The sequence below is a fragment of the Syngnathoides biaculeatus genome, chromosome 20 (genome assembly GCF_019802595.1).
Source record: "Syngnathoides biaculeatus isolate LvHL_M chromosome 20, ASM1980259v1, whole genome shotgun sequence".
Taxonomy (NCBI): domain Eukaryota; kingdom Metazoa; phylum Chordata; class Actinopteri; order Syngnathiformes; family Syngnathidae; genus Syngnathoides; species Syngnathoides biaculeatus.
The window spans coordinates 14,251,875-14,268,140 of record NC_084659.1 but is presented as its reverse complement, the minus strand read 5'-3'; the positions used below and the strand labels follow the sequence as shown (position 1 = coordinate 14,268,140).

The following is a 16,266-nucleotide window of genomic DNA, read 5'->3' as shown; positions in this document are numbered from 1 at the left end:
CTAGAGTGCCTCCTTGTGGACGTCGTAAAAAAATCCACAAATTAGCCACATCACCGCATAAACCACAGGGTTCAAAGCGTGTGAAAAAAGTCGCGGCTTATAGGCCGGAAATTACGGTATAAGGGTAATTCTTTCTCCTCAATTTTTCCTCATTTTTCTCATTGCATACCTTCGCATCCCTTGGGCGTGACTTCGGCAAAGGGGTTGTCACAGAGGGTGCACTGGCGGCCAATGACGCCGCCCTTGCAGGGGCACTGCCCGGTGACGGGGTCACAGGTTCGAAACTCCGAGCCGACAGAGAAGCAGTCGCACGGGTAGCAGGTGTCGCCCCCTTCCGGACGGTAGTAGTTGTCCTGCAGGAATCGGTCGAGAGAGAGTTGCCGAACGGAGTTGGACGGAAGCAGGGTCACGAGGAAACTGGATCCAATAACTGTTCCTGAATTTTGCTGACGATCCTACCTTGCAGCGGCACTCCCCTGTCGTCTTGTTGCAGTCGTTATGAAATCCCTTGCTTGTGTCGCACCCGCAGGGTCCGCACACGGGATTGCCCCACCAACCTCGAGCGCACGGCTTCTCGACCCTTGTTTCCACACACAAAATGTATTTTACTTTTTACTTCCGATATTGTTAATAACTCAATAACTCATCTTCCAGGTGGCATTTCGGGCTACTAAATTACCAGCTTGTAGTAAATCAATAAACTTCCTCCAAGCTTTTCTTCCCCAGTGTGACTCAACAGCTCAAATAAACAAATATTCCCTCTAAGATTGATGCGATCTGCGGTTCTGCACTGGTGATGTGAGGAGAGCCGGCAAGCGGCCACATTGAGACGAAATACCTTTGGAGGAATAGTTAAGCGTGACGGCGGGGAAAACCAACATCCCCGTTCAGACAGGAAGTGATGCGTAATGCGTCTCAATTAGGGGTGTCCAATTTTGAACTGTTCTTAAGTACTTATTCGATTATGTCACTGAATCCCAGTAGTGGTATTGCCCCAAAAAATAACGAAATAAATAAATAAAAGAATGCATTTGAAGACTTTTAAGAAGGCGATGTTCAGAACTGTGGAAACTACAGAGGAATAAAGATGATGAGTCACACAATGAAGTTATGGGAAAGAGTAGTGGAGGCTAGACTCAGGTCAGAAGTAAGTATATGTGAGCAACGGTAGGGTTTCATGCCTAGAAAGAGTACCACAGATGCGTTATTTGCCTTGAGGATGCTCGTGGAAAAGTACAGAGAAGGTCAGAAGGAGCTACATTGTGTCTTTGTAGACCTAGAGAAAGCCTATGACAGAGTATCAAGAGAGGAACTGTGGTACTGCATGCGTAAGTCTGGTGTGGCAGAGAAGTATGTTAAAATAGTACAGGACATGTATGATGGCAGCAGAACAATGGTGAGGTGTGCCTTAGGTGTAAAAGAAGAATTTAAGGTGGAGGTGGGACTGCATCAGGGATCAGCTCTGAGCCCCTTCCTGTTTGCAGTGGTAATGGATAGGCTGACAGATGAGGTTAGACTGGAATCCCCTTGGACCATGATGTTCGCAGATGATATTGTCATATGCAGTGAAAGCAGGGAGCACGCAGAGGAACAATTGGAAAGATGGAGACATGCACTGGAAAGGAGAGGAATGAAGATAAGACAAAGTAAAACAGAGTATAGGTGCATGAATACGATGGGTGGAGGGGGAAGAGTGAGGCTACGGGGAGAAGAGATGACGAGGGTGGACGACTTCAAATAATTGGGGTCAACAATACAGAGCAATAGAGAGTGTGGTAAGGAAGTGAAGAAACGGGTCTAAGCGGGGTGGAACAGTTGGCCGAAGGTGTCTGGTGTGTTATGTGACAGAAGAGTTTAGAAAACAGTGGTGAGGCCAGTCATGATGTATGGATTAGAGATGGTGCCACTGAAGAAACAACAGGAAGTAGAACTGGAGGTAGCAGAAATGAAGATGTTGAGGTTCTCGCTTGGAGCGTGAAGGTTGGATAGGATTAGAAATGAGCTCATTAGAACGACAGCCATAGTTGGATATTTTGGAGACAAGGTTCAAGAGAGCAGACTTTGATCGTTTGGACATGTCCAGAAGCGAGAGAGTGAGTATATTGGTAGAAGGATGCTGAGGATGGAGCTCCCAGGCAAAAGGGCGAGAGGAAGACCAAAGAGAAGGTTTATGGATGTGGTGAGGGAAGACATGAGGGCAGTTGGGGTTCGAGAGGAAGATGCAAGACAGGATGGAAAAAGATCACATGCTGTGGTGAACCCTAATCGGGACAAGCCGAAAGGAAAATAAGAGGTTTAAGACTAAGACACAGCTGCATGGATAACACTTATGTAAGAAAAAGGTATGTTCACAGAAGGACTTACTTGTTTTCACAGTACTGCCCGTAGTAGTTGTGACCACACTCACAAGTATAGCCATGGGAGGAACTGGGCTTGCGAGCGCAGGTGGAAACATGCTCGCACGGGTTAAGCTGGCAGGCGTCGACGCACTCTTTACCAAAATAGCCTTCGAGACAAAGTGCAAATGAGCCGGCGCCATAATACTTCTCTGACATTCGGGGCGGTGTCGAGGGTCGGTACCTGGGTCGCAGACACACGTGTGCGTGGTCCAGTCGTCGCTGCAGTGGCTGTTCTCGGGGCAGATGGTGGCGTCGCACGGATCGGCCAGGTCGCAGCCCTCCTCCACACGGATCTTCAGGCCGCGAGACATGATCACGTTGGCCACGTCGGTGGACGTCTCGCCCATGCGTACGCCCTGAGAGGCAAAATCGGAAAACGGAGAGGACCACAATGTCACCCTCTCAGAATCGACTCGTTATTTATGTTCATGTAGGGTTTGGACATTATCAGATATTTTTGACGAACGATCCCTCCAAAATATTGTGACACACTCTACTGACCTGTATGCAGCCAACAAATCCTTTCCTGACTTGGTTGACTTCGCCAGGCAAACCTCCGACATGAAGAGTTTGGAGCTTCAAACCGGGCAGGTCGTTGCCAATCACAACCGAATTCTGTTCGGGAAAATCAACAATTAAAAGACGCAAACGCACTTTGCAGCCCGATCGCTTGCGATTCAAATGATACCTTGTACATGCCGTGGTCCAGGGACAAGTCGGCCACGTATTTGATGCCCTTGCCGTCTTTCTCGCTTCTCAGCTCCACCAGCAGGTGGTGCCACTCCCCGTCGTTGACCCGGACTTGCGGAAAGCTCAGTGACGCCACCAACTGGTCACTTACCAACACCTCCATTCGCACCTGTTCCTCACTCACCTGCGGAATTTAAAAGAAAAAAACAAGAAAAAGTAAAAACCCGGAATTGTGGTTCTGCTGCGAGCTGTGGCTCACCATGAGGCCGATGGTGGAGCAGGGGGCGGCATTGGCTTGCATCAAGGTTCCGGCCGGTTGCCGGGTGCGGAACATGAGGCCCATGAACCAGGGGATCGCGATGGTGACGTCGGGCTCGCTCCATGACACCAGCGCCTTGCCGTTGAAGAACTGAGGCGACGGCATCACTGTTGAGAACGTTTGGGAAACTAAGCGACATTGGTTTGAACTTGATCATAAATATCCGCATACACACACACTGCAATTACAGCACAAAGAGCGTATTTGTTCCTGGCGGCGGGCATGACAAGGGTTTTAGTGTATAAGACGGCAAAACATGCAACCGCAGCGCTTCAGGTAACTGGCGGGGCTGCCTCGGGCTTGTAACGCGACACCAGTCACGGACGATTTGCGGAGCGCGACGTCACAGTGCGCTGCTGTCGAGGCCGGTGGTTTTCAAACCGGGGTCTCGATACTTCGGAGGGCTGCGAAATAATTGCCCTGCGATTGCCTGGCAACCAGTTCAGGGCGTACCCGGCCTCCTGCCCGATGACAGGTGGGATGGGCGCCAGCGCCACCGCAACCCTCGTGAGGGTGAGTGGTTCAGAAAATGGATGTCCCTGGCCCTGAAAAGTGTCCGAAACCCAATTCATGCCCACTCACGATGATTCAATAACAACAAAAATGAAGTCTCCATGACACACATCTGAAAAACGAGAGTTTTGTGGATCCCTTTTCTGCGGGTTCATCAGTTTCTCTGCAAAACTGCTGTGACTGGTGCATGAGTCACACAATGAGTCAAAGCAGGCGGTGCACCCTAATCCCAACCCCATCTCCCAAACACACACACACGAGCTCCTGGAAGTCCCGCAGACACACACCTACTGTATATAAACACACCGGTGCGCACGCAAATGCAAGCAGAAGCACGCACATTTGCATCTGAGACACACCTATGAAGGAAAAATGCGGAGTTATAAACTATATTTGTCAATCGGATATGCAAAATCTGATGCCCACTTCAACATTTTTTTCACACCCTTCCAGATTCTGGAATTCTTATCCGATCCAACTGTGAAATGGTTTTCCTCACCTTGTTCGCAGTTCTTGCCGCCATACCCGGTGGGGCAGTCGCATCTGTACGTGTTCCACTTGCTGACACACACGCCCCCGTTCTGACATACACTCGGTGTGCAGAAGTTCCTTTTCGCGGGGCACCCTAACAAGTTCACGGCCAAGAAAAATGTTCAGGTTTTCAATGGCATTTTTCTGCGAGCGCGGTTGAAAATGAAACCGGAACCTACCCGCTGTGGTGCCGTTGTCGGCGATGTAGCCCGCCATGTCCACGGGGGTGCTGTCGACACTCAGGTTCCTCATGCAACCCACAAAGTCTCGGTTTCGCACCGGGAAGTCCTCGGGCAGGTTGGGAACGCCACCGAGCAACAGCGGCCCGGTCAAATCCAGAGACCTAAAAAAAAAAAAAAAAAAAAAAAAGATTGCCATAAAAATATGAGAAACTTCCATTGGATTTTTCTCCCTCCTCACAAAAAGGACATTTTCTTCCAGCTAAAAAGGCAAGTGAGGTGAAGCCCTTAAGCCTGTCACAAGGCTAAGCTGCTAGCATCGCAGCAACAAGAGTCAGATCGGGCATCGTGGGTCAAGCAAAGGGAGGGTGGGGGTGGCTGCTTATAAAACATCAAATGGCAACGGCTTGGGAGAGATTTAATGTGATACAATAACGCGCAAAGCAAGCCTTAACCCCTGAATGCAGGAATTGTTCGCATAAACAGTGCATTCGCAGGTCAGGATTGATTCAGGCCGTGGTGGGAAGTTATTCAATATTTACGCCAGTTGATCTTTCAGGTACAGTGGTGCCTCGGTTCTCGAACACAATTCGTTCCAGAAGGCCGGTTGAAAACTAAAATGTTTGAAAACTGAAGCGCGTTTTCCCATCACAATGAATGGAAAATGAAATAATGCGTTCCAAGCCTAAAAAAATGTTTTTTTTAAGCTTTTCCTGATAATAAACTGCATAGTAGAAATACATGTATCGTTTAAATACTTTATATGCTTAAATCATTTAAGAAATACACAGTATATTTATTTTTTGCTTAAAATGTATGCTTTAGCAGTAGAGTATGCCAGGCTGGGAGTGCATTACCGTATCTGTCGCGACTCGACCCACAGCCTGAAAACTTTTTTTTTTTTAATCAACAAAAGTGCAGAATAACTTTAAACAAGCAATAATGAGGGGGGAAAAAAATGGACAATTTTTTTTTTTATTTGCATAGAAAGTACGTAACGCACAAAAAATTTAACTTGCAACTAGAGGTAGGGTTAATGGCACAAATTAAAAAAGCAATGGAAAACAACTGTTTCAAATGTCTTCTTTGGGGGTGACAAGCCCCTTTTTAACAAAGAAAGAATCTAATGTTGACTGTTTCTGTCGTCTTTCGAGCACCTTCCTGAAGTGGCTCATAACAACTTCATTGAAGTTTTGCAGTGCTCCGCAACATTCTGCTATGTTAGGGTCATGGAGTTCGACAAAATTATGGATGTCGTTCAATTTAGCGCAGAAAGAAAGAAACAACTTTTCGACTTCCTCCAAGATATGCTTGGTCAACATGCTTTGAGGGCATCCTTGTGTTTCAGGATGGTGCTGATCGTCGATTTCGCCATGCCATATTTCTTCGATAGCTCAGAAACACGCGCACCAGATTCGTATTTGGCTATCAAATTCTTCTTGAAGTCAACAGTTTTACCCATCACTTTCCTTTTTTCAGCAGCAGCAGTTCCACTTGCCTTCTTTGGAGCCATGATCGGGGGTTAATATTGCTCAATTGGAAGAAAAAAAGTCACTACCGGAACACGTCTGCGTGCAGAGGAGTGTGTGGGCCAACTGGTTGCGTCGTGCGCATTACGTTGTTTCTGTTTTTTTCGGGAGTGCATTCGAAATAACAAATCGTCGTGGGTCAGCTGGTCGGGGCGTTCGAATACCGATTTTCGATAGAAAACCAAAGCAAAAAAAAAAATCTCGAAATTTTCATTCGAAAATCGATTTGTACGAAAACAGAGACGTTTGAAAACCGAGGTACCACTGTATTTATTATTCTGCTTTTATTTTGCTGACGACTTTTTACTTGCACTACCTACAGAACAAATATCTTCACTTTCCAGTGCTTTGTCAAAGTAGGCTTGTTACAGCGAAGTTAAACTAGCTTCAGATTTTTATTGATAGACTTAAATTTTGTGCTTTTTTCTTTAAGGTGAAGAAAAAAAAAAGACAAACAAACACGGAATGAAGTGAATCATCGAGTAGTAATGAAAATTCCGCAATTTCATTTTTACACATTTGGTGGCTGTTGTGATTCATCACAAGAGTCGCATGTACAACATAAAAGAAAGTTTTTTGTGTGCGTTACTTCTTTTGTCCTGTCTGCGTTCCCTGGGCTGCGCACGAGTAGTTCCCAATCTGCTTGCCGAAGCGGATCGCCATGGAGATGTCGCAGTCGTCCACGGCGACCACCGCCACTTTCTCCCCGGAGGGTCCGTGGGGTATACCCAGCCGCCCGATGTTTGGCTGAAAACAGATCGTTCTTAACTCAAAAGTGAAGATTCATGATGTTGTGGATGGTAACGTATCATGAAAACCTGTGAAATGATCCTCGACCAGCAAGAAAAGAAAATTTAAACAAGATCATCAATGTTTCAGTATTTCATAGCTCAGTGGTTAGAGCATTGGCTTGGTATACCAGGGGTCATGAGTTCGTATCCCACTGGGGTCCCCACTCCCAGAGAGGGGTTGCGTCAGGAAGGGCATGGGTGTAAAAACTCTGCCAAACAAACCATCATCTGAGATGTCATACTGAGGCAACCCCTAACGGGACAAGCTGAAAGAAACTTACTATTTACTGTAATTTCTGGCCTACAGAGCGCGCCTGATTATAAGGCTCACCCAGTACATTTGTCAAGGAAATACCATTTGGTACATACATAAGTCGCACTTGTGTAAAAGCCGATATTTACAAAGAAAGACGGTACACACAGAGTTTAACCCTAGTGCCGCCACGCTAACACTAGTACTGCGCTAAGAGGCCTGTTTAAAAAAAAACATACCAGTAAAAATCACTGAGACACGACAGTAATACCCTCGCGCAGCGCTAACAAGGCTGGACCGGTAAAAGTCACTTCCTCGGAATATATATTCCACCGGTCTCACTCTTACCTTTTCTGCTCGAGTGCCCCCTTGCAGCCGTGAGAAAAAAATGCAAAAATTAGCCACATCACCGCATAAACCGCAGGGTTGAAATCGTGTGAAAAAAGCTGCATCTTATAGGCTGGAAATTACAGCAGTTAAGAGTCCGAATGCGTCATTGCAGGCTTTGTTTCTTTTTCGGGGAAGGTTTTGGCACGAGATAACTATTAGCTGACTTCACCTGGCTCAAAAACCGAAGTAAGATGGATTCTTTTGCTTACGATGGGACCCCCCCCCCCCAAAAGAGGGCCCATTGTTGCCTTTCAACTCGCTCACACCTACAAGTTAAAATAGGTTAATACTTCCACCAGGGCTCAGCTAATGTTGATCTGTGAAAATGTGGATCAGCTTAGAAAAATCAAGCTACCAAATCCCTTTATTTGTAATTTCCCCCCACCCCTTGCCCCATAAAAATAATATTAATCATGAGAGGTTCATGAACAACAGTGGCTTGGGAGCAGAGTTTAAAGCTCTAATGTTTCCACTCATTAACGCGCAGAACCAGGATTTGCCACTTTGCAATCATACAGTAGCTCCATTTTGATGACTTCTTTGACAAAGACTGACCCCCCCCCAAAAAAAACAAAAAAAAACAAACGGCATGTCTCCAATGTTAATGGGATTAGACAAATGAGATACAGCTGGTACCATAAACAAAGGAGGAGATTAAAAAAAGAGAGGAAAATATTTAAAAAAGACAAAAGTGGACGCCCGGAAATGACGATGAAAGAAAGACAAGACAGCACCAGAAGACATTTTTGGGGTGCCAAGAGCCAACAAACCAGTCAAAATTAAAACAAATGAGAGTGAGGTTGGAAAAAAAAAAAAAAGTGGGGGAGGGAGTGGGGGGGCTTTTCAAGTGGCCGTCTGACCACCTGCAGAGGAACATGTCATGTCAGTGATTAGGATCTCGGCATCCCTTGTGAGCTCACTCAAGCGAGAAGCAGATGAGATGAAGACGAAAGGAAAAAGAGGGGGGGGGGGAGAAAGTCGACAAATTTTGTGAGGGAGGGCCCACCGCAATCTGGACCAGGAGTTGGATGATTATTTGAATTTATTTTTTAAACACACAAACTGTTTAATCTTTTACATTATACTGACCGGTACAGAATTTTGTTTCATGGAGTAAACATTATAAAGTGCAATTTTCCCTATAAAAACACGCTTCACATTTTTTAGGCTTAGTGGCCGTTCATTTCAAAGGGGGAAAGATGAATTATTATTTCATACATCACACATTCCTGCACTAAATGAAACAATCATTAAAATCAAAAAAACAATCAAACTGCCTAATGTTAGTGTTTATTTTTTAGTAATTTTTGTTTATTCCCATACATTTTATGTACAGTTCAGTGGTATTTAAAATAAGTACAATACAATAGTATTAAATTTTTTTTTTCACACATTTTTTTTTCTATTTCACTTTATTGTTACACTGTGGCAACCCCTAACGGGACAAGCCGAAAGAAACTTACTGTGCAATACATTTTAATTGAATCTTGGAGTCGCTTTTGTTTATATATTTAAGTGCAGTGTTATTGTTGAAACTGTGTATGAATTTTCTGTGGACCACAATCATAAGAAATCAATTTTTATGAATAAAACCACGGTCTTGTTTTTGATGAAAACTTAGGACTACTATGCTACTGTAGAAGTACATTTTAGGTTGAACTTGAAAAGTTTGAGAACCTTTAGTCTACATAGTACACTGTATATAGTTTCAGGGTTCTTTTGGACCCCCCTCCCCGTAACAAAGTGCACTTGGCCCTCACATTGTGGGCCCTCTCGTGAGACCCTCCTATTTACCCTGCCGCTGAACGTGGGCAGTTGAAGATTCCCTCTCCCTACAGTGTCGTCTCCAGGGGCGAAAGGCTTGCCGCAGCCATGGCGACGCACTTGATCCCCCGCGGCCAGCCACAAAAGACAAGCGGGGGGATGGGGGGGGGGGTGAGACGCCGGAATGACATCACAACATAACTGCAGCCAAATCCCACCTCCGCGCATGTACACACACACTTTGACACCTCTGTCATTATCAGCTTCCTGTCAACAAGATGACTTTGCCAATTCGCCCGAGGCAGTGATTTAAAAAAAAAAAAAAACAAACAAAGGAAAAAAATACTCCACAACAAATTAAGTTTCACGCAAAACATTTCCGCACTCTTGTCAAAGAACCATCGAAATTAGGGGATAACAAGCTAGGAAAACAAGCGCCGATGGATGGAGTACTTGTTCTGGAGAAGGATGTGTGTGCGTTTGTCGCGCGAGCGAGAGTGTTTGCGTGCGAGGAAGGAAGCGAGCGGGCCGCGCCGCAGACGACCGCCCGCTCCAGTCGGCTCATAAAGGAAGACGGCCCCGCGCACTTTTATTTGATTTGGGCAGGCCCGAGGAAACGCCATTGTTTGGTGCGCTCCTGGAAGATTACACTCCATTTTCGAAGGTGCAGGTGTCAAACACAAGGCCTGGGGGTCAGATCCAGCCTCCACATGATTTTACAGTGAAGAAAATAAGTACTTGAACACCCTGCTATACAGCAAGTTCTCCCACTTAGAAATCATGGAGGGCATTTGAAATTTTCATCATAGGTGCATGTCCACTGTGAGAGAGATAATCCTAAAAAGAAAGTATCCAGAAATTACAATGTATGATTTTTTTTAACGATTTATGTGTGTGATACAGCAGCAAATACGTATTTGAACACATGAGAAAATCAATGTTAATATTTGGTACAGTAGCCTTTGCAATTAAAGAGCTCAAACGTTTTCTGCAGTTGGTTACCAGGTTTGCACACACTGCAGGAGGGATTTTCGACCACTCCTCCACACAGATCTTCTTTAGATCAGACAGGTTTCTGGGCTGTTGCTGAGCAACACAGAGTTTAAGCTCCCCCCAAAGATTTTCTATTGGGTTTAGGTCTAGACACTGGCTAGGCCACGCGAGAACCTTGACATGCTTCTTACGGAGCCACTCTTTGGTTTTCCTGGCTGTGTGCTTCGGGTCATTGTCATGTTGAAAGACCCAGCCAAGACCCATCTTCAATGCTCTGACTGAGGGAAAGAGGTTGTTCCCCAAAATCTCACAATACATGGCCGCAGTCATCTTCTCCTTAATACAGTGCAGTCATTCTGTCCCATGTGCAGAAAAACACCCCCAAAGCATGATGCTACCACCCCTATGCTTCACAACAGGGATGGTGTTTGTGGGATGGAACTCAGTCGTCTTCCTCCAAACACGGTCAGTGGAATTATGACCAAAAAGTTCCGTTTTGGTCTCATCTGACCACAAAACCTTCTCCCAGGAGTATTCTGTATCATCCAAATGGTCATTGGCAAACTTAAGAATGGCCATGCATGATTTCAAACTATGACGTCTTAGTGTATTACCAACAGTCACCTTGGAAATGGTGATCCCGGCTCTTTTCAAGTCATTGACAAAGTCCTGTCGTGTAGTCCTGGGCTGATTCCTCACCTTTCTAAGGATCATTGATCATCCGATTAAGATTGACCGTCATGTTTAGCATCTTCTATTTTCTAATGATTGCTCCAACAGTGGACCTTTTTTCAGCAAGCTGCTTGGCAATTTCTCAGTAGCCCTTTCCAGCCGTGTGGAGTTGTACAATTTTGTCTCTGGTGTCTTTGGACAGCTCTTTGGTCTTGGCCATGTTGCAAGTTTGAGTCTTACCAATTGCATGGGGTGGACAGGTGTCTTTATGCAGCTAACAACCTCACACTAGTGCATCGGATTCAGGAAAATACATGGAGTGGAGGTGGACTTTTAAAGGCGGACTAACGGGTCTTTGAGGGTCAGAATTCTCGCTGATAGACAGGTGTTGAAATACTTATTTGCAGCTGTATCACACAAATAAAATGTTAAAACATCATACATTGTGATTTCTGGATTTTTTTCTCTCTCTCTCACAGTGGACATGCACCTATGATGAAAATTTCAGACCCCTTCATGATTTCTAAGTGGGAGAACTTGCAATACAGCAGGGTGTTAAAATACTTATTTTTCTCACCGTATGTGGACCACAAATCATCTGTGTCAACTTCCATGATTCTTGTAAAAATATGGACTAAAATTGTGTGCGTGTTTGTGTACTTCAAGTTGTTATGAGTTTTCATCCAAGTCTATTAGTTCCTCAAACTGTAAGGCTTTATCCAACTTTTCCAGGGATGAACAATAAAATATAAGCATTTCCAAACATGAAATAGAACCCAGGTATGCATGTAATCTTTCCCCAGGTCAATTCATCTGCCCCACCCCCATGAGTGCAAATGATCTTTCGGGCGCCTTCACAGGTTAGCGTGTCACACCTTGAGCAACAGACTCATTTCCGCATTACCTCACCAGCCCCCCGTGGCTGTGTAAACCGAGAAGTGTGAATTATTCACATGCACAAAGAGAGACGAATGTCCCGCGTTCAAGCCTGTACGTTACCGCCGTCCCTGTTCGTTCGTTTGCATTCGTTCCTGTCACCATACCATACGGACGGCGGCTACGGTGGGCTGGTGGCCTTTGAAGTAGCGAAAGAAATTCTTTCATGGTGTAAAACTGAGGTAAAGGTAACTGCATCCCCGATGTGCCCAGTGACTGTTGGTGCTCTCTGACAAATCCTCTTCACATGAACATGAGAAAAAAAATATATATCATTCAAGATTGATTTCCACAGACGTCAACTATGAGACGACACTGATTATACCAACAATCTACATCGCTATCGGCAAAGTTTTAAAGCACTGTAAGTTGTCCGATAACGCCGTTACGGATATTCACAATCTCTGTTTATGTTTGGCAACCTTAAAAGTGGCCTTGATAAGGCTCGTGCCAGAGATAAACACAGATGGAATGGTTATAAAATGAAAGGCAAAAACAAGCACAAGAGAGAAGTGACATGATACAAAAAAAGCCCAGAACAAGTTCCAAACTAGAAAACAACACCAACGACAGCAACTACATCACCCTCTCGGACAAGCGAGTGATCAGGAGGAGGGGGAGAAAAAAAAAGATCCAGAGGCCAATGGTTACCTCCTTCTGCATGAGCTCCAGCCAGACAGTTTTGAGCGGGAGCCGCAGAAGCCCGCTGGAGTCCACCAGACTCCCCCCTTCCTGGGGCAAGAGAGAGACACTGCATTAGATAGACCTGCGTGTTTATCTTAGATGATTCGCCTCCCCCCAAAAAATAATAACACTATCATGCACAACAAAACAACCACCAAACATCCCAGAAAAGCCCTGAAACAGAACTTAATTCCTGCGTGATGTCATCAAATCACATCGCCTCCTAACATACACACAGCTTGTGTTTATATTTTGCGCAACTTATAAAGTGGAGACTGTGTCACCAAATAAGGAAGACTCTTGTCCTTGCGGCAAATGCAGTTACCACGGAAACCTCAACTCTTCGGTGCAACAACCCAGCACCACTTTGTTGAACGTGTGCCCAACAATCAACACTGTGATTAGAGCCCAAGTGTCATCCCTATAAACATTCTAAAATAGATCTTGAAATGAAACATAACAGCTGCCGCTTTTTCATTAATAGCGTACTAAAAATCATTAATTTCATGACAGTGGCACTTTAAAGTCCATGCGTCGGAAACCCTCATTTGAAACCTTGTCTTTGTTTCACACCCGAACTGAAAACCCGCATCCTGGCTTCACACGCTCATCCTACCTTGAAACATCAACAAGATTATAGTTCCATAATTGTGCCAAACATATGTGCGTTCATTTGAGATGACACGCTGTGGCGACCCCGAAAGGGACAAGCCGAAAGAAACTTCAAGAGTAGTTTTAACACAATGCAGTAAATGGAATTACAGCCTACCTGTACATCCACTGTGAAATTTCGACTTAATGACAAGAAAAGCAACAAGACCATTAGAAAAGCACTTTACAATCGAGTAACAGAAGACCATAACAAGGTCCAATAAGGCACACACGGAAGGTATACGGCTATACCTTAAGTATTTTGCGCTATACCGTGAAGTCAGTTCACACGTCGAGTATGCCATGGATGATAAAGTGCCTGCCCGAAGCCGCACGCGAGTGAGAGCGAGAGGCCAGCGAACGGGAGAGGCAGAAACTTCTGGCGACTTTGGCGGACTGATAAGACTCAGCTCAGCCTGTCTGGGAATGTTGCCGACGTTGGATCGCTGAATATGAAACAGCCTGCGGTGGTAAAAACAGCAAAGAATGCATACGGCGGCTCAAATACTACTTGTTGTGTACTATTTGTTTTTGCCTATGACTCCAATAACTTCCCCTGAGGACGTAAAACGTTGACTCCAACAGTTGGGATGTATCTTGGAAGCATAAAAGTAGATATTCCCTTTGGTTTTTCCTGTTCACAAGTATACATTTTTCCTTTTCAAAGCCTGTCTGTGAAATCAGTTCGGGCAAAGTGTGTTGGGACACAACCACGTGTCCTCGCCACAAAGAATGCCTTAAGCTGCCTCATCTCAAATGTTGTGGTATGCTTTGGGCACTCCCGCTCTCCGACGGCCTCGGATGGGGACAACAATGGCTAAATCCTTGTCTGTTTCCACGGCAACCCCTCCTCCCCTCAACCTCTGACCTATTGTTTTTGAGCCGGGGCACCCCGGCTCTTCTGAAGAGTGGCTCTAATATAATAATTAAAAAAAAAAAAAGAAAAGGGGGACAGGGTATGTGCGGGGGTGTCTGCGGACCCCCTCCGGAATCTTTAACCGTCTCATCATCCGACCCACTAAATCACCTTCTGTGCATTTAACACATGAGCAGGCTCGCGTGAGCATAACAATCGTCTATTCATACCTAGTGGCTGCTTTTGAGATTTCCATAATTATGATGGCGTGTGTCTGTATATTAGTTTCTACATGCTAATCTAACTGGAGATTAACAGTTCATGGACATGCTAGTGACATGAATAATAATAAATAATAAAATGCATATTATTCTACAGGTGGTACCGTAATTTCTCGAATATAATGTGTCCTGAAGTATAATGCGCACCCCCAAAGTTGAACTTGGGGAAAAAAAAAAATCAGGAAAACCCTTCTACCAATGTACAACGCGCACCACTAATTTGCTGCTATCCGTATGCTCAAAATATTGGGAATTATCTAATTCTATTTTGCTAGGTTTGTATTTGTTGTACTTGTATTGTTTTACAAAAAGTCATCATTAATAATAATGTTTGTGCATGTACTGATGCAGCGGTAATATACATGTATATCTCGGGACAGGCCACAAGACATGCTTGTCCTGGTCCCTGCAAATGTCTGAACAGAATCCCTAAACTAACTCAAATAAATCAACGATGGCATGACATTTTATTAATAGTGTTGATAACAGTGTTAAATAAATAAACTAACACTGTTTAACAAACATTTTTTGCATTAAATATTTGTACATAATCCAGTTTATACTCTACATTACACATCCTTAGCCAAGACTTCAAAAGAAGCACCCGACTCATCTCCAATCTAAAAACTATCCATCGTAGCTAGCTCTGGTGTATCAACACTGCCAAACTCATCATTGATGACTTGGTCCAGTTCTGGTGCCTCCTGCATTCATGAATAGTGATCCCATCTTGCACCCACAGCATGTCATCCTCTGTGCCATCCATGGGGTTTGTGAGGAAACATTTTTTGAATCTTGACAGTCTTGATTCCCTTTATTCCTCATTATTGTCAGTGCTTTGAGGGGAAGGTCCACTGTGCTACCAGCGCAGCCTCTTGCCCTCGATCTGCTATAATTTGTCGCAGCTCTTCATAGCGTCAGGTCGCAATCAAAACGAGAGCTCAAACTACGTAGAATTGAGCGTAATAGGCACTTAAAAAAAGCGAGCATTTCAATTGTGTGCGCTATCCCGTTTTGTTTTTTCAATGTGCCCATTACGATCGTGCTACGTTGTTTTGTTAGTTAGCTGATAGCAGTTTGCGCACGTTGTTTTGGTTCCGAATTGGCCGTGTCATCAGCCAGAGTGAGGTCTCATTTCTTTTAAAAGACACTTTTAAGTGGCTGCACAACGACCCTTGTAGTCGACATTTTTGTTTTCGTTTAAGTTAAAACAAACTAAGCGGCAGTCATTTGTGATCTTTAGCGTAGTAGCAACAAATATGTGACGCTAACAATCGTAAAATGCAATGCGCCCCCTTCACCTCTCCCCAAGGAGGTCAGATTTAGGTTGGTGGTGCACATTACTGTAATTTATATAAATGTGTAACATAAGACTTCAAATATCATTTTGAAATGTTCAAAAAAATTCCTGTATACGACTATACAATGTGATTGTATTTTTTATTTTTCATCCATACCTAAATACAATGCGCTCTCTTAACTTTTTGAAAATATTTTTGGAAAAAAAATTGCACATTATTTTTGAGAAATGACGGTAATTAAAAACAAAGTGCTCTTGTTTGTTTAAAAACACATCAATCTCAATTTATGTCCATTTAAAGGTCTTAAAAGCTCAGAGCGGGATAAAATCTGATCCGAGTCAGCGTTATCTGCGTGCGTATGATATGGATTTATCATGTCTTTAGAAGTCAGTCTCCTTCGGTGCAAGATAAATCTGCGTATTCAATCGTCAACACGTCTACTGAGAAAGTTCTGCTGTCTACGTTTACACAAACCCCCTCCAGGAATCGATGCGAGGGGGCTCAGTTACAGATCCCTTCTGATCATTCACCACA

The 16,266-nt window shown here is 44.5% G+C and overlaps 1 protein-coding gene across 6 annotated transcripts in view; it reads right to left on the bottom strand.

Moving 5' to 3' along the window:
- Positions 1-16,266, bottom strand: part of celsr1a (cadherin EGF LAG seven-pass G-type receptor 1a) — a 59,095-nt gene that overhangs the window by 13,120 nt on the left and 29,709 nt on the right. For 4 of the 6 annotated variants that reach the window (XM_061807934.1, XM_061807935.1, XM_061807936.1 and 1 more), the window contains exons 7-17: positions 12,611-12,691; positions 6,750-6,907; positions 4,632-4,795; positions 4,421-4,546; positions 3,349-3,515; positions 3,088-3,273; positions 2,901-3,014; positions 2,581-2,755; positions 2,365-2,506; positions 460-580; positions 170-353 (exon numbers count right to left, since the gene is read on the bottom strand). In XM_061807934.1, the coding sequence (XP_061663918.1) occupies positions 170-353; positions 460-580; positions 2,365-2,506; positions 2,581-2,755; positions 2,901-3,014; positions 3,088-3,273; positions 3,349-3,515; positions 4,421-4,546; positions 4,632-4,795; positions 6,750-6,907; positions 12,611-12,691 (1,618 nt within the window). The remainder of the gene's footprint in view (positions 1-169; positions 354-459; positions 581-2,364; positions 2,507-2,580; positions 2,756-2,900; positions 3,015-3,087; positions 3,274-3,348; positions 3,516-4,420; positions 4,547-4,631; positions 4,796-6,749; positions 6,908-12,610; positions 12,692-16,266) is intronic. The other 2 variants (XM_061807938.1, XM_061807939.1) reach the window with 1 other exon arrangement.